At 46.5% G+C, this 27,782-nt stretch overlaps 1 protein-coding gene across 1 annotated transcript; it reads right to left on the reverse strand.

Annotated features, from left to right (window-relative positions):
* Positions 1-12,251: 12,251 nt before the first annotated feature.
* LOC122377206 (carbohydrate sulfotransferase 11-like) lies at positions 12,252-26,264 on the reverse strand. The gene is made up of 3 exons (XM_043357164.1): positions 26,157-26,264; positions 14,799-15,046; positions 12,252-13,227 (listed from the first exon to the last, which is right to left on the reverse strand). Exons 2-3 carry the CDS (start codon positions 15,003-15,005, stop codon positions 12,460-12,462), a joined length of 975 nt encoding a protein of 324 aa, XP_043213099.1. The 5' UTR covers positions 15,006-15,046; positions 26,157-26,264; the 3' UTR covers positions 12,252-12,459.
* Positions 26,265-27,782: the final 1,518 nt, after the last annotated feature.

The following is a 27,782-nucleotide window of genomic DNA, read 5'->3' on the forward strand; positions in this document are numbered from 1 at the left end:
TTATTAAAGGACTATCCACACCTTAACATGGGGTTTGAGTTGAGATAGCCAAGTTTGCGGCGAGGTTCAGAAACCACTATCTATCTAGGTTGCAACCCCCGGGCCTCTTGGTGTTGAAGAAATCGTCCCTTCATTTGAAAATGAGCCTTGTACAGGCCCTATCTTCCACATGGAGCGACCGTTAGTGTGACGTCACCTCGCTTAGTCATTCTGATTTAAATGGGTTTGTTCGTTGAAAAATCGCTTAAACTTGGTCTGAACTTTGTTGTGGTGCCTACAGAGTAAAAAGAATCAGCTTTATGACAGTAATGTGGCCTGGGGAAGGAGGTAATTTTGGGCTGTGACGTCACATATTTGAAAGTTTGTGTTTGGAATATGGAAGCCTAAGATGTTTAATGAAAAATAAATGCCAGAACCGTGTTCCTGGTCATCCATCTATAAAGTCGGGCACAATTTAACTGGTTTTAACAACATTTTAAGGTGGGATAGTCCCTTTAATTGTCCTTCACGGTTGCCTGGTGGCGGGATAGCCTTCAGTCTCGACTGTGAAAATGACGATGGGCTGATCCTGGAGGCTGAAAATATCGGTAACGGAGGAGTGTAGCTACAATCCGAGTCTGTAGTTCATCTAACTGTTCACTCACGCACAGATTCACTCACACTTATTCACAACACTACGACTTACAACATGGCCTTGCTTACAACTATGTCATGTTGTTCGCTCGGTTACCCATACAGAAGGAGGGAATTAAATTATGCATATGCTCAGAAACATGATGACTTTATTGGTTTACTGATCCCCCTAAGATGTGAAACTTTACATAAACTTATCTGCGAACCAGGACTATTAACCCTCGCACGACCAGGCCATTTCTCATAACACGAACGACCAGGGGGGGGGGGGGTTGTTACGACCCCCCCCCTGGCGTTTCGAAACGGAAGGTCGTAGAGCTTAGCGGAAAAAACCAACGGATTGCTCTCAACGAGATCTCGCGATTGGTGGTATATTTTTTGGTCCTAGGTCAACATTTGACCTACTTTTGACCGGTCAAAGGTCAAATTTTCGGAAAAAATGGACTTTTTTTCAACTTTCCGCGGCGATTGCGGCAAAACGGTGGGAGATATCGACTTGAAACCTTCACTATCGTGTTCCTTGATCAATTCTCTATCGTTTGGTATGTATTTCGTTTCCCTAGCTCTAAAAATGGCGCGTTGGGAGCGCCGGAAGTCGGCAAGGTTACAGTCGGCGGCAGAAATTCGAAAAATCAAAATTTAAATTTTTGAAATCTGATTGTATTTTTGGATTTGGGAGGTCCATTTGCTCCCTATAGAAGCTAATATTGCTGCGTATTCCCATTGAGGTGACAAGAATTAGCAAAATAGTGGTTCGGGCGCTTTTCAAAAATAGTACCGGACGCTGTTCCTCTTGTGACGTCATAGCTCCGTGACCTGACCTGACCCGGTCAAATTTCTTATACCATATGATAGCCAATACTTGCCCCAACATGCATGGGAAGTTTCATCACGATCCATCAACCGATGTCTGTACCACCGGCAGGAAACCTCGGGCGTTGGCACTCAGTTTGTGAAAATCCGGCCGGAGGCTGTACCTCTTATGACGTCATAACTCCGTGACCTGACATGACCCGATCAATTTTTTTTCGGCAAAAGATGCGCAAAGGTTGCCCCATAGGCTATTGAAAATTTCAGCCCGCTACGACAAGCCGTTTAGCGTGCACTTTGAAAAAACCTCAGGGGGGGGGGGGGTTGATACAACCCCCCCCCCCTAGGCGTTCTAGGGTTAAACCGTGCCACGGTCGGTTCGTAACGACGCTATAATAGCGTCGCTACCTATGCATATAGCTATGCATAGGTACTTGTAGTGAAAATTTAGTGTACTGAAGTACACTAAATTTTCTAGGTGCAAAACCTACCGCTAAAACCCGCGAGACCTGTACATTCGGATGGGCTCAGCCCCGGCGACTCTAGTGTGTCTGCCCAGACCAATGTCTCCCCCCTACATAATTCCTATCATCCTTCCGGCCCCGAAATGGTCTCGTCAGACTGAAAGGGCCTAACCCAACAAAACAAACAAATAAACAGGCTCCAACTGAGCCGTGTTTCAGCGCGGCCCAACGCTGCGCGCGGTGCGCTGCGCCGCGATCGGGCTGCTGTAGGTATTGGTGCGGCGTTTGAAGCGAATTCAGCTTGACGCTTCAGCGTTGCGGGCGTCCGAGTTTGTTGATGTCTCCATGGAAACCCAATGCTCCGCTGCTCTGACTGGCGGCTGCAGCATAACGTAAAGCATATAGGTATATTTATAAAAGATCATGTCGCTGAAATGGGCAGAAATGATTGTATCACACTTCGCAGCAGTAATCACACACCCAGGTGTAACATGACATGCAAGACGATTATCACCACCTGGCGGTAGCTAGCACAAACTAAAGCTTCGCCAGGCTGTCGCTTGGTAGGTACGCACGAGTTGTCAGAAATTGAGTGCTGACGCTGATTTGGCATGGTCACTGGTGGATCCAATGAGGGTTGGGATGGAAGAGGGGAGGGGGGGGGGGGGGGCATTCTGGGCAAATGTCCCCTCGTGGAATCTGAAATAGATATAACTGTGTCGACTTAATGTAAAAGAAGCAAAACTGAAGCTCTTTTATTGGAACAGTTTGCAGTTTGCCGCACACTCACAACAGTTGATGAACACTTGAATTCCTAGAAGTTTTATGAATGTGGACAAACTTCCTCGGGAAAACAACCTCCAGCGTCCGAGACCGCCTTTTTGGATGCGCCTATGGCCTTGGTTGACAGAGACAGGCTTGATGCTTCTCTGTCGAATTCCAGACTTCGTTTTTCAGCTTAACAATGAGATGATGGCAAAGAGAGGTAGGCATGACCTTAAGACTGCGTCGACCGCCGACTGATACCTATGTACATGTCTCAGTGACAGAGACCGTCACACGGGAACGGTAGTGCTCTTTCCGTGTTTATTAAAGGGACTATCCCACCTTTAACATGGGGTTTGAGTTGAGATAGCCAAGTTTGCGGCGAGGTTCAGAAACCACTATCTATCTAGGTTGCAACCCCCGCGGCCTCTTGGTGTTGAAGAAATTCGTTCCCTTCATTTGAAAATGAGCCTTGTACAAGGCCCTATCTTCAACATGGAGCGACCGTTAGTGTGACGTCACCTCGCTTAGTCATTCTGATTTAAATGGGTTTGTTCGTTGAAAAATCGCTTAAAACTTGGTCTGAACTTTGTTGTGGTGCCTACAGAGTAAAAAGAATCAGCTTTATGACAGTAATGTGGCCTGGGGAAGGAGGTAATTTTGGGCTGTGACGTCACATATTTGAAAGTTTGTGTTTGGAATATGGGAAGCCTAAGATGTTTAATGAAAAATAAATGCCAGAACCGTGTTCCTGGTCATCCAATCTATAAAGTCGGGCACAATTTAACTGGTTTTAACAACATTTTAGAAGGTGGGATAGTCCCTTTAATTGTCCTTCACGGTTGCCTGGTGGCGGGATAGCCTTCAGTCTCGACTGTGAAAATGACGATGGGCTGATCCTGGAGGCTGAAAATATCGGTAACGGAGGAGTGTAGCTACAATCCGAGTCTGTAGTTCATCTAACTGTTCACTCACGCACAGATTCACTCACACTTATTCACAACACTACGACTTACAACATGGCCTTGCTTACAACTATGTCATGTTGTTCGCTCGGTTACCCATACAGAAGGAGGGAATTAAATTATGCATATGCTCAGAAACATGATGACTTTATTGGTTTACTGATCCCCCTAAGATGTGAAACTTTACATAAACTTATCTGCGAACCAGGACTATTAACCCTCGCACGACCAGGCCATTTCTCATAACACGAACGACCAGGGGGGGGGGGGTTGTTACGACCCCCCCCCCCTGGCGTTTCGAAACGGAAGGTCGTAGAGCTTAGCGGAAAAAACCAACGGATTGCTCTCAACGAGATCTCGCGATTGGTGGTATATTTTTTGGTCCTAGGTCAACATTTGACCTACTTTTGACCGGTCAAAGGTCAAATTTTCGGAAAAATGGACTTTTTTCAACTTTCCGCGGCGATTGCGGCAAAACGGTGGGAGATATCGACTTGAAACCTTCACTATCGTGTTCCTTGATCAATTCTCTATCGTTTGGTATGTATTTCGTTTCCCTAGCTCTAAAAATGGCGCGTTGGGAGCGCCGGAAGTCGGCAAGGTTACAGTCGGCGGCAGAAATTCGAAAAATCAAAATTTAAATTTTTGAAATCTGATTGTATTTTTGGATTTGGGAGGTCCATTTGCTCCCTATAGAAGCTAATATTGCTGCGTATTCCCATTGAGGTGACAAGAATTAGCAAAATAGTGGTTCGGGCGCTTTTCAAAAATAGTACCGGACGCTGTTCCTCTTGTGACGTCATAGCTCCGTGACCTGACCTGACCCGGTCAAATTTCTTATACCATATGATAGCCAATACTTGCCCCAACATGCATGGGAAGTTTCATCACGATCCATCAACCGATGTCTGTACCACCGGCAGGAAACCTCGGGCGTTGGCACTCAGTTTGTGAAAATCCGGCCGGAGGCTGTACCTCTTATGACGTCATAACTCCGTGACCTGACATGACCCGATCAATTTTTTTCGGCAAAAGATGCGCAAAGGTTGCCCCATAGGCTATTGAAAATTTCAGCCCGCTACGACAAGCCGTTTAGCGTGCACTTTGAAAAAACCTCAGGGGGGGGGGGGTTGATACAACCCCCCCCCCCCCTAGGCGTTCTAGGGTTAAACCGTGCCACGGTCGGTTCGTAACGACGCTATAATAGCGTCGCTACCTATGCATATAGCTATAATCTATTAAATTAATATCACCTCTATGTACAGGTCTCGCGGGTTTTAGCGGTAGGTTTTGCACCTAGAAAATTTAGTGTACTTCAGGCTATATCTTCGTCGTCTTAAGCTTTTAAGTGTTGAAGATGCGATCGACTTGTTGGGTAACAAGCCGGCCATGATCGTGTAAAATGGCTTCAGCGTAGATCGATTAGTTTCTCAGATATAACCGGAAATGTAAAAGTGCAAAACCTACCGCTTAATCTCGCGAGACCTGTACTTACATAGGTAGTGAGTAACGGCATGAAGTGAGCGTAACGGCAGCGCGGCGAAGCTTTAGTGAATGCTCATTGCCGTCAGGTGGCGAGCACCGTGTTTCATAGCCGGGCCCCTTTTCACGGCACGACGCTACAGCGCGCTACCCGTGTCTCGCTATTGGGTTTCCATGGCAGTATCGACTGTGGGAAACTTCGTCCCTCGGACGTGCCTTACCGTCGCCACCGCAACATCAACAACAACAACAACAACAAGTCAACAACAAAACACATTTATTAAACATCGGCACTTGGGGGGAGCAAGGGAAGGGAAGGGTAGAGAAGGAACGGCGAACTGGACGGCACCGAACTCCCCAAACGCCTAAATAAGAACGAATTGGATGTTCAAACAAATGCTGCCTTTTAACGGCACACCCTAACTCGACACGCCATGCTACCATAAGAAATATCAGTCGTAGTAAAGATAATTTACATATATAAAAATCAAAACGTCTGTACGTATGTATGTATGTATGTATGTATGTATGTAACGCGTCAGTCACGCTTGGCGGGCTATTGCTCCGGAACGGTGCGGGCTACGGAGGTGAAATTTTTGCGCCGAGTCGGACGCGTGCATCTGTTTGTTGTATTAAATTTTGGTGGGGGTGCGCTCGCCGGTTTGCACGTGGCGGGCGCATCTTTGCAGCATTTTGGGCCGCGGCCGGCGCCGAGCAGACGGCACGCGCCCTAGGCTCAGATTGTTCGCTGCGAAAATGAGGGAAAACAGAGTCGGAGGTCGTTGACCTTTGGCAATGAATACCGGAACAGAGCACCGCCGGCCAGGAGGAGACGCCAAATTTATTCTGGCCATAACCCGGCCGCTACTGGGCCGATTGCAATGAAACTTGATTTATTACGCTGCGCGTAATGCTCGGCACCTAGTCACATATATAAAAATCAAAATGTCCGTATGTATGTATGTATGTATGTATGTAACGCGTCAGTCACGCTTGGCGGGCTATTGCTCCGGAACGGTGCGGGCTACGGGGGTGAAATTTTGGACTTAAGTCGGACGCGTGCATCTGTTTGTTGTATTAAATTTTGGTGGGGGTGCGCTCGCCGGTTTGCACGTGGCGGGCGCATCTTTGCGGGATTTTGGGCCGCGGCCGGCGCCGAGCAGACGGCACGCGCCTTAGGCTCAGTTTCTTCGCTTCCAAAACTGGGTGAAATCAGAGCCGGAAGGTCACTGACCTTTGGCAATGAATACCGGAACAGGGCACCGCCGGCCAGGAGGAGACGCCAAATTTATTCTGGCAATAACTCGGCCGCTACTGGGCCGATTTTAATGAAAATTGATTTATTACGCTGCGCGTAATGCTGTCCCTCTAGTAGAGAATAAATAACAACACATCACAAAAATCCGCACCACAAATTCGAACGCTCTACTCTACAATGAGGGCGTCAGAGTTTGTTGATGTTTCCATTGTAACTTAACACAGCGATACGCGTACGGTGCACTGTAGCGTCGTGCCGTAAAACAGGGCCCTGAAACAGGATTTAGCTATTCGTGCTTTTAAAGTAATAGGCGCGTGCCAGCTATAAACAACCCAAGGGGCCATTCACATAAACATTACATTAACTTTGTGGACAGTTCCGTGACGTTTCCCAGTGCCACTTTGACCCAGGTCAGGTAGCAACTGTGGCAATGACTAACAGATTATTGATTAACCCGCGCTCCACTGGGGGGGGGGGGGGCTATTCATAGCCCTCTTTCGTTTCTCTGCAATAACTTCTAAACCTCTAGATCTGTCAACGTGAAACTTTTAGTATACCTTGGGACTTGGGTTGCATCTGACACCTTGTATTGAAACAAGAACTTAGTAACTACCATAGATCGGCCGGTAATGACGTCAGAGTGACGTCATGTTTGGCCGATTTCGATGCAAAACATTGAACTACGGCAATCGCTCTCAAGAGCCCAGTTTTTAAGCTATGATCCAATTTATTTGCACGAGAGGATTTAGAATACACAGGGCTATGAAACTGCTATCCCGTATTTTCAGCGATCTAAAAATTCCGAAAAAATATATATATATTAATTCTCAAAATTTGTATGTAATCATTGTTTTAAGGTTTTGTAATTAAAAAACGGAAATATGTTTAATAGAACACATGCCCATGATCTACGCTAGCATAGGCGGCGGAACGGGGAGGGCACCGGGGCACATTGCCCCCCTTTGATTTTGGCATTTTAACGTTAGTCCTTGTTATAAATCGAGGACTTAGACAACTTTAACAAATTCGTTTATATTGCCGAAGCACCAATCAAGATACAAACAATACGAATAGCTCCGATTACAAATTCGAATTTCAATCCACAAACTCGCTGATCTTCAATTTCACATTATTTGTCGCGCGCGGTTCGTGCACTTTTGGGCAGACGACTTTCAATACACAACATAGTCCCCCCGTTGCAGAAGGTTTGAGTGGACCAATCACATACCTACCTACTGCAACACATGTCAGTCCCTAGATGCAAAACTGATACAGTTTACAGAGCACATGTCACAATCAACAAACACTGTCTTTCCACCTCTGCTCTAGCACTCGGCTGTAACAGTCGGGCTACCGAGCGCTGCCTGTACTGCTATCGCTCTGCTCTCCTACACCAGCTCCAGGTTGTGTAGTCGCTGAACCGCACAGCATGTGCGGCGCCCATCACTGGTGCGGACCTGCACGGACTGAACCACACCATCCGGTCCATGATACAATTTTTCAACCGTGTCCATAGGCCATGTCAAACGCGGAGCATCGTCCCGCCTGATGATCACTACACTGCCGAGCTTTACATTGCCTCTGGTTCCAAACTTGGGAACGATAGCTGGCAGGTTTCGTACATATTCGTCACGCCACACACGCCAGAACCGCTCTAATCGCTCGCTACGAACTGAGTTCAGTCGGCCTAATGCCTCCCCTGACGCACCGTCTCTCACTTCGGCAGCCTCTTCTACATCGGCTTCAAGTTCGGTGTCGTTAATCACAAGTTCGATCTTCTCTTGGAACGCGTCCACATTTGACGTTCGCTTGTCCAGCTCTGTAGGAGCACTTCGAAGTTCTTCTTCTTCACATTCAGTGTCGATGAGCTTCTCTATTTTCGCAATGGATCGTTTAAGCCAGGTTCGAGATGCTGCTCGTCCACGCCTTAATTCAGCGATTGTCGTCATGCTTAAAGGTAGTGTGCCACCTTTGAAAGATTTCCCATTTTATTTTTCCTAGGATAAGAAGCTTCTGTTTTTACCTAATATCGCCAAAAAAATCAAAAATGGGCCTGGAATAGTGCCTTTTTCGCCTACAAGTTTTTCGGTTTTTAGATATGTATAACAACTGTAGTGGGCTCACCTGCAAACAGGCGTCGGGCAACAATCGCGAATGCGGCGCACTTGTGACAATAAGCAAAGGTCATTATAGTGTTACGACCATACGATGTACGGGAATGAGTTATCAGCTGTCTAATCGTAGACAACACAATGTCGAGCCTTAACCCGCGCCCTGGTGGGGGGGGGGGGCTATTTTTTGCCCCCCCCCCCCCTCCAGACTTTTCGATATATCTCCAGAACCGCTGCGCCGATCGTCACCAAACTTTCAGTACCCTCCCGGACATCAATTTTACACATTGTGACCAAAAATTTTTCCAAAGGCTATGATAGGTTGGCCGGAAATGACGTCAGAGTGACGTCATGTTCTGCCGTTTTCGACCCAAAAAAGGGTTTCGCGGGAAGAGCTGTCAGGCCTATAGCTTTGCAAATACAGAAAAACGATAAAGACATAAAAGCTGTAGAATTGACAGGGCTACAAAACTGCTATCTCGGATTTTTAAAATTTTTGGATTTTGACCCCAAAAATCAAAAAATAGATTTTTTGATTATAATTGCCGAAAAATCCAAAACGTTTTTTGAATTTCGAAAAAACCGGAATATATGTGATAGTCCTTACCGCCTTCTATCTACATACCAAATTTGAGATCGATACCTCTTTTTTTGGCCAAGTTACAGCGAAAAAAACTGTTCAAAATTGATGACGTCAAATTTTCAAACTCAATTTTTAGCAATTCTAGACCTCGTAACGCAAAACAAAGACCACCATTAGACTCCCCGTGACGAGCTGCATCGAATCAATACCCATTTTATGCAAAAATATCAACTTTGAAATTTGACCTTTTTTGACCTGACCTTGACCTGACCTCCACCAGAAAGTGACCTAAGCCGTACCTGATAGTCTTATAACCAACACCATTGAGTTGGAAATGAAAAATTGGCCATAAAACATGCATCGCACAACCTTAGTACCTAAAGTTAGGTTCATGTGACCTGACCTGTGACCCTTGGTGACCTGACCTGTGACCTGACCTGGTAATGTCAGTGACCTCTTATAGCAATATATGTACTAGGCAACTGACGCCCTATCGCTGATTCTCGACAAAATGCGTTTTCTTCGGTGTTATAGCGCATTCCCTAGATGACCCGTGAACGGTGAAACATTTCATCTTTGACCTGACCTGTGACGTCATCGGTGACCCCGAGGTCAATGAAATTTGGTTTCCCTCGACAAATTTGACAGGCCTTTCGAACGCCGTTTGAATTTTGCGGATCCGTCCAGTAGTTTCGGAGATACGAGGGGGGGGGGCAAAAAATAGCCCCCCCCACCAGGTCGCGTTATAAACAGACCCCACCAGGGCGCGGGTTAAACTGTAAGCCCGTATTGGTATTGTTTCTTTTATTTGGCTGTCGAACATTATTTATGGTTTGAAATATGATTTTATGTAAAATAATTGATATGAAAAAGCCGTCTTATCAGTTATGACCCCATTTCACCACACGCAAGTGGCAGAAATGACAATGATCAGCTGACGCATTTTTCTTGGCCGAAGTCAGAGCGCGCGGCCCGACGCACCACGCGTATTTGGAAATTCCGAACTCGACGAGCATCAGAAGCCACCTAACAGGCGTGTTCGAAACCGCAGGAGATGATGATGAACGGGTTTATCGAAACTTGATTGGATGAGCATATCGGTAATAGCGATTTCAGTGTGTGCATTTATTGTTCATAGTGGTGTGAAATGTGGTTGGGGTACGACCGACAACCCGTCGGGGCGAATTTCGCACTGGGGTACTCAAAATTTGAAGAATTTAAGACGTTTCCATGAGTTTTGAAGGTATGGATAAGTTCTAAAAATCCGGTTCTCCTTATCTGGGCCATTAACTCCATACGGTCCAAGAAAGCTGGCACACTACCTTTAAACACAAGATATGTCGACCTATCTTAATTTCGGCAATATAGTTCCCGGGTTTGGGCACCATGTTATAAATCGAGGACTTAGACAACTTTAACAAATTCGTTTATATTGCCGAAGCACCAATCAAGATACAAACAATACGAATAGCTCCGATTACAAATTCGGATTTCAATCCACAAACTCGCTGATCTTCAATTTCACATTATTTGTCGCGCGCGGTTCGTGCACTTTTGGGCAGACGACTTTCAATACACAACAGTCCTATGGGCGTTGCATGGAAAGAATGGGACCAAAAGTCGGCAGTGCCCCCCTTTGATTGAAGGTGTTCCGCCGCTACTGTACGCTAGCAGGTTTTTGCCAGACCTCTTTAAAGGAAAAGGGTCACCTTTAACATGGGGTTTGAAACTGAGATGGCCATCTTGTAGCCCGTGTCCGAAAACCCCGAGAGTGTCCCACCTTACGGCCGATTTCGGCCTCCATTTGTAGGTATCGGCAATTTTAAAAGAAAATATGCCAGGAATGCGTTCTTATCCTCTAATACAGCCACCCGCGGCGAGGCTTTGGTTTTTAACCAATCAGCTCCAATCAGCTCAGCTTTAACCAATCAGCTAATCTGACACAGGCCGACGAGACTGTCTTCTGAAGGCTGATTGGCTTGAGTGTGATGTCATCGCTATGACATCATACAGAAGGTGCGGTAGAGAGTACAAACGTAGTACCAATATGTTAAATAGTTTGACATACTTTTTTGCGAATTATGCACTTCTGGCACCAGATTTAAAAAGAACATGAAAAATAATAATGTCAAAATGAAAAGCAACGATATCTTCATATTTCACGAAGGTGGCACTTTTCCTTTAAAAATAGTTAAGCTATACGCATTATAGTCAAAATTTCACTGTTAGAAATTTTTCAAAAAAAATTTACAGTACGTTCTTAACATCATACACCAATATTAATAGCACCATCGTGTTCCTGAGCTTAAAGGGACCCTCCCACCTTAACATTAGTTTTGAGTTGAGATAGCCAAATTGGTGGCCATGGCCTGAAAATACCGGTTTGGGCATTCACAACATCGAAAAATGCTTTAATTCGGAGATATGGAATTTCAAACTTGCAGTTTTCGGATTCTAAGGGGCTAATGCATTGGTATGCCCCCTTAGAATTTGTGACGTCAGCGGAGATCTAACGATTTTTAAATCTTTTACTAAAACATTTGGCAGCACGCGGTGGTATATGCTGCTTTGCGCGCAACAAATGCCGCACTTTCAAATAAAGTCGCTAGGAACAGCGGAGATCCCAAAAAGTAAACAAAAGTAAAAGTCTAATATCTTGAAAACCGGTGAATAGTTTTCGATGAAATTTAGTAGATATTCATTTTTGCTCTTTCTGAACCGAGCGACATCACTTTCATGCCAATTCATTAACTTTTTTGAAGGTGGAAGGGTCCCTTTAAGCCTGAAACTGCATCGAATAGACGCCTTTTTTGTTGAACAGTTTCAACTAAAAAAAGGTCCTTTTTTGACCTGAAAGTGGCCTGACCTTAGCTAAATTCAGCCCAAACTGACCTCAAATGACATAGATGACACTGATATCGAAGTCCATGGCCTAAATTGTCCATCAAACATGTGTCACGTAACCAATGAATGATATCGGTGAGATTTCCGTAACCTGGCCTTGACCTGAAAATCAAAGTACAACTTAGGTACCCTAATGGTATGTATAGCATCTATTCACGAGTGTGCAAAGAAAAATTAGCCTGATCTGACTTGCGAGCCGGCAACCACACTAATTATTGTTAACAAGCCAAACATTGATAATTTTTACTTTGACTTGACCTGTGACGTCATCGGTGACCTCGAAGTCAGTGAAATTGGTTTTTACGAGACAGTTTTTCCGGGGCTATAAGGCGCCGTTTGAATTTTGACAATCGGCCCAGTAGTTTCGGAGTTTGGGAGGGGGGGCTATGAATAGCCCCCCCCCCCCCAGTAGGGCGCGTTACAATGCATACTCCATTGGGGCGCTGGTTAAAAGATCATTTTGATTGGGATATCACAAGACTCATTACAGCTCATCGACCAAACCTTTGAACGTCTTTGCAACACTATCACGAAGTTCGTCGTCGCCTGACAGCACGGATTCGGGCCTATACCCAAACAGTACAAAGTCCAACAAGAAGTGCTTAATCACTCGTCTCAACGTCTCTGGTGTCAGCGATTTCACAAAGTCACCTGTTATCGATGCCGTGCTCGACGGCTTAGTCCTTTTTGGCAGCGACACTGTCGTGATGTTCGTCATCTTGAACAGCAGCTCGGCATCCTCATGCATTGTCTCGAACTTCCCCAAGAGCGAGTAGGGCAACAGACAGGGGTGACACTGGTGATGCATGGGTAGCCAGTGTATATTCAGGGCATCCGGGGGGTAAGAAACGTCCGGATCAAACGGGGGAGCGTCCGCCACCCATCGCGCAAACTGTTCAAAGGTCACCTGTGGGGGCAGTCCCTCTTCCGCCACCTGCTCCGTCGAGCGATTCTGCTCGTGGGCCAGTATCTGCACGGCGGTCCGGAATATAAACGGGCGGCGCCAGTTCTCGGCCTTGTACTTCTCCCGGAATGCCGATACCAGTCTTTCCAGGGGGTGACGCACGAACACAGCCGAGGTGTATGTCTCGAGACGACGGCGTGCCTCGGAGGCGGGCAACTCGGACAGAAAATGGTGCACGCGGCCTCCATGGACATTCACATCCATCATTTTCAACTCATCCAGGGTCTTGTTTGGGGGAATTTGCCCAGACAGGGTGCCGAGGAGGTGTTTCCAGCGCGTGGAGGAGATCTGAAACAGAGACAAAAATCAGGCAGCTGATCAACGGTGGAGGGATCAATAGTGTCATGCCAGGAGTGGGGGAACTCGGCACCCGATTGTCTTAAGTCCGGCCTGCCGTTGCTGCTCTTCGCAAAATGGAAAATGAAACTCGTCTTTCTAATCTGTCACAGCATATTTCAGAACGCCTGTCGCTCTTAAAGGTAGTGTGCCACCTTTGAAAGATTTCCAGTTTTATTTTTCCTAGGATAAGAAGCTTCTGTTTTTACCTAATATCGCAAAAAAATCAAAAATGGGCCTGGAATAGTGCCTTTTTCGCCTAAAAGTTTATCGGTTTTTAGATATGTATAACAACTGTAGTGGGCTCACCTGCAAACAGGCGTCGGGCAACAATCGCGAATGCGGCGCACTTGTGACAATAAGCAAAGGTCATTATAGTGTTACGACCATACGACGTACGGGAATGAGTTATCAGCTGTCTAATCGTAGACAACACAATGTCGAGCCTTAAACTGTAAGCCTGTATTGGTATTGTTTCTTAAATTTGGCTGTCGAACATTAATTTGTGGTTTGAAATATGATTTTATGTAAAATAATTGATATGAAACAGCCGTCTCTTAAGTTATGACCCCATTACACCACACGCAAGTGGCAGAAATGACAATGATCAGCTGACGCATTTTTCTTGGCCGAAGTCAGAGCGCGCGGCCCGACGCACCACGCGTATTTGGAAATTCCGACCTCGACGAGCATCAGAAGCCACCTAACAGGCGTGTTCGAAACCGCAGGAGATGATGATGAACGGGTTTATCGAAACTTGATTGGATGAGCCTATCGGTAATAGCGATTTTAGTGTGTGCATTTATTGTTCATAGTGGTGTGAAATGTGGTTGGGGTACGACCGACAACCCGTCGGGGCGAATTTCGCACTGGGGTACTCAAAATTTGAAGAATTTAAGACGTTTCCATAAGTTTTGAAGGTATGGATAAGTTCTAAAAATCCGGTTCTCCTTATCCGGGTCATTAACTCCATATGGTCCAGGAAAGCTGGCACACTACCTTTAAAGAACGCACAGGAGAATATGAAAGCTGATTTAGCTAGGCAATCCATTTCTAGCGGAGCCCTCGAGGCTCGATCTATCTATCTATCCATCTATCTATAGCATAGATTCTGAATAATTCGCCGCCGCCGTCGTCGTGTGCGACGTAGTTAGTTACTTTGTTGCGCTTATTGCGGCGGCGGCCGTTGACCTACGGCAGTGAAATATTCAGGATATGTGGGCAGCCTTTACACGTAGCTCGTATTAAATTGTCGACTCCTTTTCCTTTTGCACGTAGCACGTGCATTAGGGGGTCACCCACATGCATCGGGAATAGCCCAATACTTGTCAGAAGGGATGCAGATAACCTATAAAAAATCACCGCAAGTGAATAGGTTTAGTGATTGCTGAGATATAAGCTTCGCAGAAGCGTAGCTAAGGCCAGCGCTCATATTTACCTACTCAAAACTAAAAAAGTCAAAACTTCTGCTTTTCTACGTAAGACTTCCCTCGCTTCGCTAGCTTGTATTCAAGGCAGCTTACCTTTGGTACGGCGCAAAAGATCAGTTTGTATTTATCATTGTAGATCAATTTTCTGCGCAGAAACCGATGATCCAGCAGGTAGTCGAGCGTGTCGGCGGGTCGGCGCGCCTCCGAGGTAGCCCTGCATGCCGACCTGAGTGCTGTCAGACGGTCCGCCAGGACCATTTGTTGGTCTGTCTGGACCATCTGGTGGTCTGTCTGGACCATCTGGTGGTCTGTCGTAGCATTCCGCCGGTCCACAGTCTGAGCTGAGAGGTGTAAAGGGTGGGCTGGGTATCACAAATGAGCCTCTTTAGATGAATCATGGACCTGCCCTCTCAAAGAATACAAAATGAAGTCTCGCAATTCGTGAGGAAATAAAACCATATTCTAATTACATGTTTGTAGCACAAGTAAACATAAATAGACGTTTACGAGTGTTCGAGTGAACATTAAACAAATAAACATCAATCATAGATAGTGAGAGCCGCAAGTAAATAACCTACACCACCATACCGTGAAGAATGTCCAACATAAAATTGATTTGAAGACTGATGCGTTTCGATGCAATAAAAAGAAGAGTAACATTCATTTAAAAGAGACGATAATGATAAAAAATATAGCGACTCGAGGTTTGAACTAGACTTGTGTCAAGCCCAGAGGGAAGTGTTAGAAAGTGTTAGAAGACGTATCATCAAAATGATGCAATTATTCTTCAAGAAAATAAAAATATTCACTTATGCCACGTGTTCAATAAAAAATAAAAATGTTCCTTCAAAGTCGTACCAAATATTTATCTAAAATACATACAATTTTGTTGCTATTGAGTTTTGGATATTTTTATGCCCTGGTTAAGTATATTTGAAACATCTTGATTATTACGGATTTCTAACTTAAACTAAACGCTATCTTTTTCTTTTTTCCTACCTTTTACAATTAGATACTAACTTTTCTCTGATCCATAACGACAGGAGAGCACGTTGCATTACTTGACCCGCGCCCCGCTGGGGGGGGGCAGAATCTGCCCCCCCCCCTCCCGTTTTTCGCCAATAACTTCTAAACGCGTTACGCCAGCGACGTCAAACTTTCAGTACCTTATCATACATCAATTTGACACGTTCCCTGAAAATTTGAGCGAAATCCGTCGGAAATTTTTTGAGAAATTGACGTTTTAGTGACGTCATGTTCGCCATTTTCGCCTCAAAAACGGCAAAATTTCAAACGCCGCTAACATCTTCATTTTTAAAGGAATCAAGACGTAACAAAAAAGGTTATACGTGATTCTACTTTGTCTATTAAATGGTTCGGTTTCTTGAAAATTTTGGATTTTGGCCAAAATTTTTCAAAAAAACTGACTTTTTTGGGAAAATATTTATAAAATCCAAAATTTTGAGTTTATCGAAAAAACCGGAATATATGTCAAAGAAGTGGTCTATGTGCACCTACATACCAATTTTTTGAAGAATCGGTTTAAAAATGTGGGAGTTATTCAAAATTTTATGACGTCGCGACACACAAAAAATTTGAAAAAGGATTTTTTTGGAAGTTCTAGACCTCGTACGGAAACAAAAGTAGCACCATTCGATTCGCCGTGAAAAACTGCATCGAATAGACACCTTTTTAGGCCTTAACAACCAACTTCAAAATTTGACCTCGCTTGACCTGACCTTGACCTGACCTCGACCTGAAATTCATCCAGAGGTGGTCCATATCACTTATTGAGTGTGCCTATTGAATTCCATGAGTAAAATGACCCATAAAACATGTGTCGCACATGCCCTTTTCTATATTTTGTTTTTGGTGACCTGACCTGACCTGACCTGACCTTGACCTTGACCTTTGAATGACATTGTGTGCAACGAATATTGTCTTGGTAGTCTAAGAACACGTTTTGGGCAATCAGTCTCAGTCCATTCTTCGGCAACTACGGTGCAAGGCCGATACTGTAGAAACTTGTATTTTGTACCCTTGACCTGACCTTGACCTGACCTCTGACCTACTTAAGCAAAAAAAAATTGGGCTCTTAAGATCCGCCTTGTTGAGAGCTTTCGATTGCCGTTTTCCCCGTCTTTCTACGACCATCGGTTCGGAAGTTAGACAGGGGGGGGGGCAGAATCTGCCCCCCCCCCCCAGCAGGGCGCGTATGGCTGAATAGCCCAGCGGGGCGCGGGTTAAGTTTAGTCATCACAGAAGAAATATATGTTTTAATCAATTTTTGAACTTGTTACGTCAGCTTGTAGCGATCATACAACACGTTTTGAGAGGCATCATCAGAGTGCCCCGGTACAGAAAGCCTGGCGCAGTACTTGTTTTACATGTTGTTGTTTTGTTTTACATGTTTTAAGTGTCTTTTACCCATACCGTGTCTTTTACCGGTTTAGTGACTTTTGCCCATATTGTTGACGCGAGCACATAGAAAACCAGTGATTGTCTGGATAAGCTTTAAATATATTCTGATTCTGATTCTTGTTTGGTATAGGAGTTTCAACTCGAAACTGGAGCCAATAATCAATCAACATTGGTGCAACCAGTTATTGTTAGCCTAAGAAAAGCTCGGAAACCCAGACTCAGGTACTTACCTCACACGTACACGAAAGTCGCCAAAAATCTGGCTAGTGTTCACGGGAGCTTTGACCCTTTGACAATTGACCAGCGCTATAGGTAACACGATGAAGGGGGCATTCCACGTCAAGTGGGACAAAAAATGATCATTTTGAACCTCACCTCCTCCGATTTTTGCGAAACTTTGTGAAACTGCTCATCTATATGTGAAAAGAAAGGAGACATTTTTTTGTCAAGATATGACGTCACGTTTCCGAGATACACGTCATCAAACATTGACTTAGGCAAGGCACATTATCAGCTTTAAAGCGTCATAACCATTGAAGTTTTAGACATATCACCACGAGACAAAGTGTGAAATGGAGGGAATAGATCAAGCTTTAATTTGAGGATAACAATATTGACGTAATTAACTAATTAGTGAACTCAATTAGAATTCAAAAGATAATTTTTGATTTTCTGAAAAATGGGTACCCTTCGATTTTGCTGATTTTTACATATTTTATTCTCCTATACATTAGCTACATCATATAAAAAATCCAGAATGGGCCGACGCCTACGTACTTGTCTTTTGGACTTCGTAATGTCTGGCACTCGCGTGTTTCGTTTTAGCAACCAAGGAGAGGCGCTACCCGGAGATGCTTCTTTCTATCCCAAACCAAAGCAAACTTAACCTGACCTGACGTGACCTGACCTAATCTAACACGCGTAAATATGTACAGCCCTCACGGCAGTTGCCGACTGGCCAGATGCTACTTAAAAAACGAATGCGTTTTAAAACACTTCAGGCTGACCGGCCGCGAGCCAGCGACCTTTAGATTTCGAGGTGGGTACACTCGGCACAGTGACTACTAAGCCACGAAGATAGCTGGTCATCGTAAGCCAGTTTTTTTTTTTAAATGATGAAATTGGTCATTCTCCGGGCAGCGCCTCTCTTTGGTTGCAAAAAGGAAGTACGCCTGACTCTCCCAGCGCTAGGGGAGAAAGGCCCGGCTTAGCCAAAAAAGGTATTAAAAAACGGAATTTGAATTGTAGGTGGGGAACTTTATCGTGTGCCAATTTCATGGCCCTAGATCAATAATAATATCTTCAAGATCAAATGAGGTTAAACATGATCAAATTTGCTATAGTGACTATTTTGCGTTTATACACCCATAGCTCTAAGAGTTACCGGCCGATTTTCCTATTTCTTCCTTTATACGACATTTTTAGCATGTTATGAGAATCTCTAGTTAATCTAACCACCAATTTGGCAGTTAGTGGCCTGCTAAGAGGAAGATGTCGCCGGCAGAGGCGGGGATCGGCCGACGCGGGAAACGTTTCAGTCACAGATTGTGCTTGCACCCTAATAATTCAATTTTTACCAGTTGATTTTCGTATTTATTTTAACATTAGATTGCCTGTACATTTTTAAGCTCTCACACAGAATTTGACACGAATCGATCATAATCAGCGGTAAGAAGCGCGGTGCAAAGATGGAACCGTCCCGCGCCGGCACAGTCTACCATTCAGGCGGCAACGGCCGGCGCCGGCCGCCGCGCCGCTCCGGCAGGAATGTTTGACTTTACACCGCTATTACTAGAAAAGTTGTGGACGGATTTACCTATTGCTTGCACGGGAGGATCTGCAATTAAATTCTGAACAAATACTGAAAGTTTGACGTTAATATGATAATTATGGCGTTAGTTATTGGCGATAAACAGGTGGAGTTAGCGAAATCGGCCCCTTCTACCGCCCGTGCTACGTTGCACTACTTGTTGCTCTATCATCCAAAGTTATCGTAGGCCCACTCTAATTTTCTCAGCACATGTGCTTTACGTGTAGTGGAAGACAATATCCAAATTTGAGCAAAATCGAAGGGTACCCATTTTTCACAAATTACATTTAAACAAAATTATTCAAAATAAAATAAATTCAAAATCACCAAAAAATGTAAAAATTGTCCAATTTAACTAGCATAACTCCTTATGTACACGTTTCAGTTTGTTTGAAATTAATAGCTTCAAAAATGTTGAAGCTATAGATCTTTCAAGATTGCAATACACGTCCAATTCTGCTCAAAAAGCAGAAGTTTAGCGGCTTGTATCTCTGTAGCCCGAGGGCATATGACAAAATCCTTTCACCCTCAAAGGTTTTACCCAATAGCCAATAAGTATACCAAGTTTGAACAAAATCGCAGAGGTGGCCGATTTTGGCTGTCCCGGTTGACATGGAATGCCCCGAAGGCAATCATAGCAACTCCGTGAAAGAAATTGATTACGGTCAGTACCATGCTAATCATCCTGTAGTGAAAGCTCTGGCCAAACTCTGGCCTGCGCCGAAAGAGGAGAGATCCAATCTCACGCGCACATGATTTCGAGCTAGGAAAAATTGATGGAGGAAAAGTGATTTTGTCACTTTTTACTTTGAATGCAAGTAAAAAAGAATGAATAGCAAGAAATGCTTGACATGTTGTACGAAAAATGGCAGAAAGGTTATTTTCTACTCACGAAAATTTCTAGCATCTAGGTACTGCAAAGTGACGCTGTCATTGAATCTTAACCCTCGCCCTGGCAGGGCATTTTTCATAACACGGCTTGGCAGGGGGGGTCTCGTGATTGGCTCCTATAACACCTAGAAATACCAAATTTGATAGGTAGGTGGGCCCCCTGGAGTTCTCGCCCCTGTGCAAACTTGGTTGCTCTAGGTCAATATTTAGGGGGTTTGGGGGAGGGTATAAATGTAAAAATTTCGCTAAAAACAGGTAGAACGTTTTTCGCTTATAACTTTTGATCTAATTAAGATAGAGCAACACGAAAAGCACCAGTGAATTCAGCACGTCAAGGCCCGTCGAATGATATACTTTTTTTTAGCTTGCTTACCCGCGCCCCGTTGGGCTCTGCCGAGCAACGCGCCCTGTTGGGGGGAGGGGGGCATTTTAGCCCCCCTAAGATCTCGAGAACCACGCAGCCTAGCGACAATCGGCAAACGGTGATGGATAGCCCTATCAGGGAAATACCTTGTGACCCAATTTTATTGACCTAGGTCAAACCGATGACGTCGCAGGTCAGGTCAAAGGTCCAATTTTCACCGTTTACAGGCATTTCAAGAAATGCGTTGTAAAATCGAGTAAAATGCATTTCATTGAAAATCATCGATGGGGAAATGTTCTTCAAGCACATATTTTGCTATTTGAGGTCACTGATACCAGGTCAGGTCACAGAGGTCAGGTCACTGGGGGGTTACAATATGAAAGTGTCGTGTGATACATGTTTTATGGTCCATTTTACATGCCAAATGCGATTATGTGGGTCAGGCAGCATTTGGGGCCAGCTTAGGTCACGTTTTGGTCAAAGTCAGGTCAAGGTCAGGTCAAGGTCAGGTCAAATTAGGTCAAATTTCAAAGTTGATAGTTTTGCATAAAATGGGTATCGAATCGATGCAGCTCGTCACGGGGAGTTCAATGGTGGTCTTTGTTTTGCCGTACGTGGTCTAGAATCGCTAAAAATTGAGTTCAAAAATTTGACGTCATCATTTTTGAACAGTTTTTTTCGCTATAACTTGGCCAAAAAACGAGATATCGATCTGAAATTTGGTATGTATATAGAAGAGCGCAGGGACTACCACATATATTCCGTTTTTTTCGAAATTCGGAAAAATTTTGGATTTTTTTTCTAGTTCTTCTAAAAAAAACATTTTTTTTGGGGTCAAAAACCCAAAATTTTGAAAATCCGAGATAGCAGTTTTGTAGCGCTGCTTTTTGTCTACTAGACCATATAAAGAACTTTGAAATTGCTTGATAACTGTAGATTTATTGAGCGTTTCAAGATTGCATATTTTTTTCTCATTTTTGCTCGAACATGACCTCAGTTTGACCTCAATAACTCCTGACCTAAGGTGACCTAAGACTTGAAATTTGGTTTGAAGGTGTCAAATTGATGCCCGGGAAGGAACTAAAAATTTGGCGGCGCTGCGCGCCGCCGTTTTCTTGCTGTTCAGGAAAAACCACAGGTGGGGCCGAAATGGCCTCCCCCCAACGGGGCGAGGGTTAAGTGTACTTAAAGTTTTTCTTAAATTTTAAGTAAACTTTAATTAATTAATTAAGTTCAAGTTAGCCAAATTGCATCATATCGCATATCATTCGATTCGGCTGATCAGCAGGAACACAATGATGCCATTTTTTAAGCTCTAGCGTCATTATGTGCCAAGTTATTGGTGTTAATATTGATGTTTAAGAGTTGAGAATCAGGCGCATAAAAAAATGAATTAAGGACCAAAGAGTTAAAATACGTTTAAGCGGCTGTATTGGCGATGGTGGTACATAATCACACAGGCAATGGTCGTGGGTAGGCAGGGCACTACACAGGTAATGGTCGGTGGGTAGGCGCACACAAAAGGTGGGTAGGTGCCGACCACCCAGCGGAAGGTGAGGGCAGCTCTGGATGCCACCCCCACCCCCGACTGGCGGGGAAGGCCGAGGGGAGCAGGGACCGAGAGACAGATACGGACAGCCGTGGCCGATCCGGAATACCGGCCACCGTCCGCTCCGCCTCCCGCTCGCCTACTGCCCCCGTCCAGGCACCGCCGCGCCGAGGTCACTGTCGATCACGTGACCGGCGCCAGGTCAGCGCGCATGCGCCATAGCGGTCACGCCGGCCCGCGGCGGGCGGCCAGGTCGGGCAACGCCGTCGACCCGCTCGATAAATACAACGCGGTAACATAATACGACGCGACGCAAGGTAACAAAATATAATCGCGACGATAACATAAATACAAACTTAACATACTCCCCACTCGGAAACAAATCGCATTTGTTTTCGAAACGCCGATGTCCACAATCACACAAATCACTGTCAGTCTTAACCCCACTAGGTCACTGCGTCGCTTGGTAGGAGGCGCGCCGCAGGTCGTCGGTACAATGAGCGCCGGTTGCGTCTGATCTGATGTGCCGGCACCGCAAAGTTTCGTTGCCGCCCATATTGTCGGGACGTGGTAAACCGTCGACTGGAAGATGACCGGCGCGCTCGCAGTCTGAAGCCCCAGTGGAAGGCGAGGGCGGCTCAAAATGCCGACCCTACTCCCGACTGGCGAGGAAGCTCATGTGAGAGTCTCAAGCCACTGAGTCGCCCAGTCGGAGATGAACCGCAGGCTGTCGGCGCTGAACACCGGGCGGCGTCTGGCGAGCCGGTACTGCGGGTCCTCACCGACGCCTCACCGCCATCCGGCGGAACCAGGACTGGGTTTCCTCCATCTCTTGGTTGAAAATGTTGAAGAGGTCAACGTTCTGATGGCAGAGTTAAATTCATCGTGAGTATGATGTACGGGCAGAGCACAAACACATCCACACACGCACACAACCAAACACACAGATCACACAGTAGTAAGCGTGGGGCTATAACAAAGGCAGATAAGGCCAAGAAGAAGTTTGTGCTCATGATGCATATGCTGGTGGTGATGCCGTGGTGAATGGCGAGTGCTGTGAAAAATGTCGGTAAAGATGAATCGTGCTACTAGTCTCCGTATGACTAGTTTGATGAGACGTCAAATTAGTCAGGCTCAATGTTGTGGCGGTACAGTCTGCTGACGGATCGTTGTGGTCCCGTTTCCATCATCTGACGGCAGCTCTTCCAGGTGTCAGTCTGGTATGCCGTTTCCCTGCTTGGGAACTGAGTGTCACAGCCACCAGTTGTCACGGCCGGTTTTTGTCCGGTTGCAGGTAGGTGTTGTGCAAGACTCTGTCCGGTGATGTCTTCCACAGATCCTTCAAGTACGTCACGTAGCTTCCTCTTTTTCCTACTTTCATGGTGAGGAGGGAAGAGGGCGGCATCATCATTCAGGTTGGTGGAGTATCCAATGGCCGGTGTGCCAATGGAGCGGTCTCCTCCACCATGTTCAGAGGTGGGTTGGAGGGCGGTATCCTCCACATTCGATGTCGGTTTCGGTGGTTTGGTTGCTGTTTCTTCGATGACAGCATCGCTCCGCGTCTCGGATTTGGGTGGCTGGCTGGTTTCAAGCTTCCGTTTCGGCATCATCATCTGGTGAGTGGACCGGTTGGCAGAGCTGGCTACTGATTGGCAGTACAACTCCTGCACAAGATTCGTCTTGCACCGCTGTGCGGTGTCGTTACAGGAGGGTTCGGTCACTGGAAGGCCGTCTCGGTTCACAGCTTCTTGGTCTGAGACCTCCATCAGGCTGAGGCTACACATGTCATCACTTCTGCGACTGTGGAATGTGTGGTGGGTCGGCACATCATCAGGTCGGTATCCTGATGTGGTGGTAAGTGATGGTCGTTGCGTGGTGACACTCCCCACGTAGTCAGGTCGGTATCCTGACGACGCGGTAAATGGTGGTGGCAGATTCGGTGCCTCAGGTGTAGGCCTTGTCGGTTGGTGCTGGGTCGGATGGTGAAGCGATGTGTGGTGAGGCTCCCCACAGGACGAACATGGATGGCTCATACAGGACCGAACCCTGTGAGGGCCCAGGCACTGGTAGCAAACACCAGTTTTGCCTACTGTCCTCCATCGGTCGTCGACTGTCATGGCTCTGTATGCCAGGCATTGGTTCAGTCCATGCTGTCCTCGGCCACACGCTTCACAGGTCCATGATTTGGCCTGTTTCGCCGGTGTCTGCCGCTGGATGGACAGGGCAGAAGCTGTGGAAGGAGATGAAGATGGTGTCGCTGGACTTGGGGGTGGGCTGGTGGCTCGGACGGTTTCTCGGAGTGCCAGCTCCCTTTCCAGAAACAGCAGCAGGTGCTCGTAGCTGGGCTGCTCCTGTCGAAACCACTCCAGTCGCCAGTCCTGAGGAAGCTTCTCCTTCATGACTGGAAGAAGCAGAATGGAACAGCTGTCGGGGTTCACTCCGAGGGTGGCCAGAGCACGCGTGTGGGCAGACAGGTGGTCTACGAGGTTCCGCATGGCGCTCAGGTCGTTCCCGTTGTGGACGGCAGGTGCATCAAAGAGACGTCTCATCAGAGTCTCCCTCTCGATGTCCTCTCTCTGGAACCTCCTCTTGAGGATGTCGATGGCGGCAAGATATCCGTCTCCAGTCACAGGGATGCCGTCGATGGCCTTCTGGGCTGAGCCGCTGAGGTGCGACTTCAGGACCACAAACTTCTCGATGTTGCTGTACCGGCTGTTGCTGTGTATGGAGACGGCGAACAGCTCCCAGAACGAGCGCCACTTCATAAGGTCTCCGCTGAATGTGGGTATCTTCACGACGAGCGAGGATCGAAGGTCAGTATTTGAGGTCGGGTCGACTTCACGTGTGCTGTCTCGAATGGCTCCAGCCGCTCCTCCTTCGAGTCGAGCCAGGAGTCGAGACGCCATGAAGACCTCCTCCTCTATCATGTCGGTATGTTGAGTCTCGTCTGGGTTGCCGTCTTTGTCGAGAAGGGTCTGGACTGCTTTAAGGTCGTCTCGCAATGCATTTAGTTGATGGACTTTGTAGGCAAGGTAGTCAATGTCGATGTCTTTGTGGTCCTTGGCTCGGTATGCCTTTGTGTCATTGACTAGTTTGGTGGCTTTGGTCCTCAGTTTGGTCCTTAATTTCACCTGATCCTCCATTATTCAAAATTAAGGTGCCTCTGGGTAAGTGAAAATTTCAGCCAAAAAGGCGCATCCGGCCCGGGGAGGACTATGTTAATATTGATGTTTAAGAGTTGAGAATCAGGCGCATAAAAAAATGAATTAAGGACCAAAGAGTTAAAATACGTTTAAGCGGCTGTATTGGCGATGGTGGTACATAATCACACAGGCAATGGTCGTGGGTAGGCAGGGCACTACACAGGTAATGGTCGGTGGGTAGGCGCACACAAAAGGTGGGTAGGTGCCGACCACCCAGCGGAAGGTGAGGGCAGCTCTGGATGCCACCCCCACCCCCGACTGGCGGGGAAGGCCGAGGGGAGCAGGGACCGAGAGACAGATACGGACAGCCGTGGCCGATCCGGAATACCGGCCACCGTCCGCTCCGCCTCCCGCTCGCCTACTGCCCCCGTCCAGGCACCGCCGCGCCGAGGTCACTGTCGATCACGTGACCGGCGCCAGGTCAGCGCGCATGCGCCATAGCGGTCACGCCGGCCCGCGGCGGGCGGCCAGGTCGGGCAACGCCGTCGACCCGCTCGATAAATACAACGCGGTAACATAATACGACGCGACGCAAGGTAACAAAATATAATCGCGACGATAACATAAATACAAACTTAACAATTGGCAAAAACGTCATTTGACCTCAGTTGACCTCATTTGACCTGACCGATGGATAAGTACACCAAACAAAGAAGCACCAAGTGACCTGCTGTTAAGTACTGTGGTTTCAAAGCACAAAAGTGATAGAACGAAGCGGATATCTCCAGTATTTTCCGAATTTAGTATTTTCCCCATAGGCTTAACATTACGACGTAATGGTCTCTAACTGAGCTCAGGTCAGTGACCTCAAAAACCCCGAAATATATGTTATACAACTCGGTGAACTTAGCACATCCTGAATGTTTGAAGGAAATCAGTCCAAAACTGTGAGTGGACAGGTGCAAAAAGAAAATTGAAATTTGACCATGACCTTGTACCGGTTTTTCTGACCTGGTGACCTAACCCAAGGTCATCCGGACCTGTAATTTTCAGGTCATATGTAAAAAGGCTGCCCCATAGGCTGTGCCAAATTTGGCGGCGCTGCGCGCCGCCGTTTTTACGCTATCTTCGAAAAACTTTAGGGGGGGTCGCATCGACCCCCCTGCCAGGGCGAGGGTTAAAAGCCCGTAGCGTTTTTCTGGGGGGGGGGGACACCCGGTATATCACTAGCAGGAATACTCAATGTTCAACTGCAACACACTGTGGTACATACCTGGTTTTACTGAGAATCTCTCTGGTATGATGAAAAGCTTCGACGTCACAACTAACGCCACCAGTACGGCGATCTTCCACGCATGTGGCGACGGTGGCCAAAGCCTTTTCATCTGCAAATAGACTTGGGTGAACAACTTCTAACAGCATGTCTAGTGTCTACAGATATTTGGAGACTTTTTCAGTCACGTTTCGTGGAGATTGTGGAGATTGCATTTGTGTATATAATGCCATGTACAATGTACAGTGGGTCTATTTAAGATCTCCAGAGCCACCACGTGGCACTACGGTCGGGGTAGGGCGAGTCCAAATCACGAGGGAAGCGAGGTCACCGGTCATTGTGGGGGAAGGAGGGAGGGGGAGTGACGCAGTATCACCGGGCATGGGGCGTGCGTAGCGCCGGGAGTGGGCCGCCCAGGGCCGCCCGCCACTTCGCCGCGGCTGAGGGGAGGGGATGATGGTTGCGGGTGCGTTCACTCCGGTATGGTGGTATCCTGTTCATGTGGAACCAGCAAGAATGCGACTGAAGGGGGTCATTATCTCAAACAAACGGGCAAGCCAGAGACAGCGTCAGTTCCAGCCAAAATGTTGAACAATGAAAATTGAAATCTAGGACGTATTCATAGCATGCAACTATTCAGTCGATAGTTGCATGATGCTTTTCATGATGCATGATGAGGCTTTTCTATACTGCTATTTGAGTTAGATATTTTTCATTTGGCACGTTCAGTTTTGGTGGGTTTTATCGGGTCGAAAAGAATCAGAAAAGAAAAAAGAGTTGAAATGGCTCCAGAAAATGACCAAAAATATTTTCTTAAAAAATGACACTTAGCTAAACATTTATAAGCGATAATTTTGACATTTTGAGAAGATATTGGGGAAAGATATTGGGGAAAGATGTCATCGTGCTTATCCATGTTGCAGTAAAAGGAAAGGTTTTGGTTCGTGTTTAGATAAAACCAGACCCGGGAGTGGGGCTCCAACTCACGACATCGCATTCAGCTCACAGGTTACCCAACCTCAACGCTGCGAGCACCTATCGCCCTGCGCAGCTTGCTCAGTGTTTCGGCTAAAGTTCGGCCAAAGTGTCTGACGTCTGTCAATGTCACGAGGCGAAACCCCAAGGTAAATGTCCGTCACGGTAGCTCGGTCGGTAGAGTGTTGGACTCCATGTGCCATGTGGTGAGAGCGCACGTCCCGGTTGCAAAAGTCCGGGTTCGAAACGCGACGTGTGCTTGACGTTTTTGGACCTCCTGACGGGTATGGTTGTGGTTGGTGGCAGGCCGCTGCCAGGCGAAGTCAGTGAGGGGACCGGCCGTGCGCGGCTATGTGCGCACGTTAAAATTTGGACTCTGAATTCTGCCATAGACCAGGAATTGCTTGATCAGAGGGTAGAGAGCAGGGTCAACGCAACAAGCTCAGCTTAGAGGGGACTCTGTCCTTATGATTCCTTTCATTCAAAAGGTTCGGGCCAAATTTATATTAAAAGGGGAGCTGAACCAGGTTGGGCCGGGTTGAACCCGGTTGGACCGGTGTCTTACACACAATCATGGCCAGACAAACAGGCTAATTTCGGGTCAAATATTTTTACCTGATCTTATTGTTTTAGCTTACAGGTATAATAACT

The sequence above is a fragment of the Amphibalanus amphitrite genome, unplaced genomic scaffold, assembly GCF_019059575.1.
Source record: "Amphibalanus amphitrite isolate SeventyFive unplaced genomic scaffold, NRLGWU_Aamphi_draft 002626F_arrow, whole genome shotgun sequence".
NCBI lineage: Eukaryota > Metazoa > Arthropoda > Thecostraca > Balanomorpha > Balanidae > Amphibalanus > Amphibalanus amphitrite.

What these genes read in the sequence shown, in the direction of transcription:
- LOC122377206 (XM_043357164.1), bottom strand. Translation starts at nt 15,005, where the DNA reads ATGGTCCAGACAGACCACCAGATGGTCCAGACAGACCAACAAATGGTC. An exon ending in TCTTTTGCGCCGTACCAAAG is followed by an intron (nt 13,228 to 14,798) that starts GTAAGCTGCCTT and finishes TCTCTGTTTCAG; the next exon opens with ATCTCCTCCACGCGCTGGAA.